The sequence below is a fragment of the Bison bison genome, unplaced genomic scaffold (genome assembly GCF_000754665.1).
Source record: "Bison bison bison isolate TAMUID 2011002044 unplaced genomic scaffold, Bison_UMD1.0 scf7180017861814, whole genome shotgun sequence".
NCBI classification, from domain to species: domain Eukaryota; kingdom Metazoa; phylum Chordata; class Mammalia; order Artiodactyla; family Bovidae; genus Bison; species Bison bison.
The window spans coordinates 4,539-5,568 of record NW_011492386.1 but is presented as its reverse complement, the minus strand read 5'-3'; the positions used below and the strand labels follow the sequence as shown (position 1 = coordinate 5,568).

At 53.1% G+C, this 1,030-nt stretch overlaps 1 protein-coding gene across 1 annotated transcript; it reads right to left on the bottom strand.

Annotated features, from left to right (window-relative positions):
• Window positions 1-266: 266 nt before the first annotated feature.
• LOC104983152 (melanoma-associated antigen B18-like) lies at window positions 267-1,027 on the bottom strand (the record flags this gene model as incomplete). Its single annotated transcript, XM_010832620.1, has 1 exon — window positions 267-1,027. A coding segment is annotated over one exon (761 nt), but the record flags the coding sequence as incomplete, so codon positions are not given.
• Between the last annotated feature and the right edge of the window lie 3 nt (window positions 1,028-1,030).

Genomic DNA, 1,030 nt, shown 5'->3' with positions numbered 1-1,030 from the left:
TCAAAAGTAAGAACATTTGAAAATACTAAACACCTCCTTCACCTCTTTACATTTCTAATTTAAATCATCGTTCATTAGGTATTTCTCATGTGAATACAAGAAAACAGATATATATTTTGTTAAAACAAACTAGACCTAAACTCGCTTACCACTTAAACTGTAAGAAGATATGGGTTTTGTTCCCTCCACCCCTACTACTCTGCACTATTTAGGAGCTTCACTGCTCTCTTCCAACACAAAGGGAACAAAGTGCCCTGCCCCCCTCCCTAGATGTGGGAGGAGGCCCTGGAAGGGGCACTGGCCTCAGCCTTGCTTCGAGCCCTGGCCGCCCCTCTCAGCCCTGCTCTCTCCGCCTGATCTCTCAGAGCCTCGTCATAGAGGTCTGGGAAGGAACTAGGGACCCGACCGTGGAACTTGGCTAGAGCCTCCAGCACCTTCATCTTACTGGTCTCAACACAAGCTCTCGGGCCCCACAGGAACTCGTAGCGCGGAGGATCACTATTGGGTACCCGGCGGTAGTTCAGGTACTCCTTCTGCACCAGATCTTTGGTGATGAGCCTTCTGGGCTCCCCAAAGATGCAGTGCCTCCTCCCAGCATAGACCCCCAACATACTGAGGAATTCCCAGATCTTCTCCTCAGTGGCGCGGTTACCATTCATGAAGATGACCCCCAGCAGCACCATGAGGAGACGGGACTTGGGCAGCGCTCCCTCATCACGCGGACAATCGTTTCCCCCGAGGTTGAGCTTCCTGATCAGGGTGTAGATGTTCCCTCTACCGTCGACTTCCTTCATCTCCAGGCCAAAGACCAGCTCCATGCGCTCACGGACTGTACTGAGGATCTCAGAGTAGTGCTGCCTGTACTTCCTGCTGACGATTTTCATCAGGGCGTTCTGCGTGATGGGCTCCTTCTTGGTGTACTTCTCCAGCAGGAACTCCACGAGTATCCTGGCCTTCCTGGCCAGAAGATCTTTGCGAGGGGCTGCCTGGGAGGCACCTGCACTTCCCTCCTCGGGGCCCTGGGCACCTG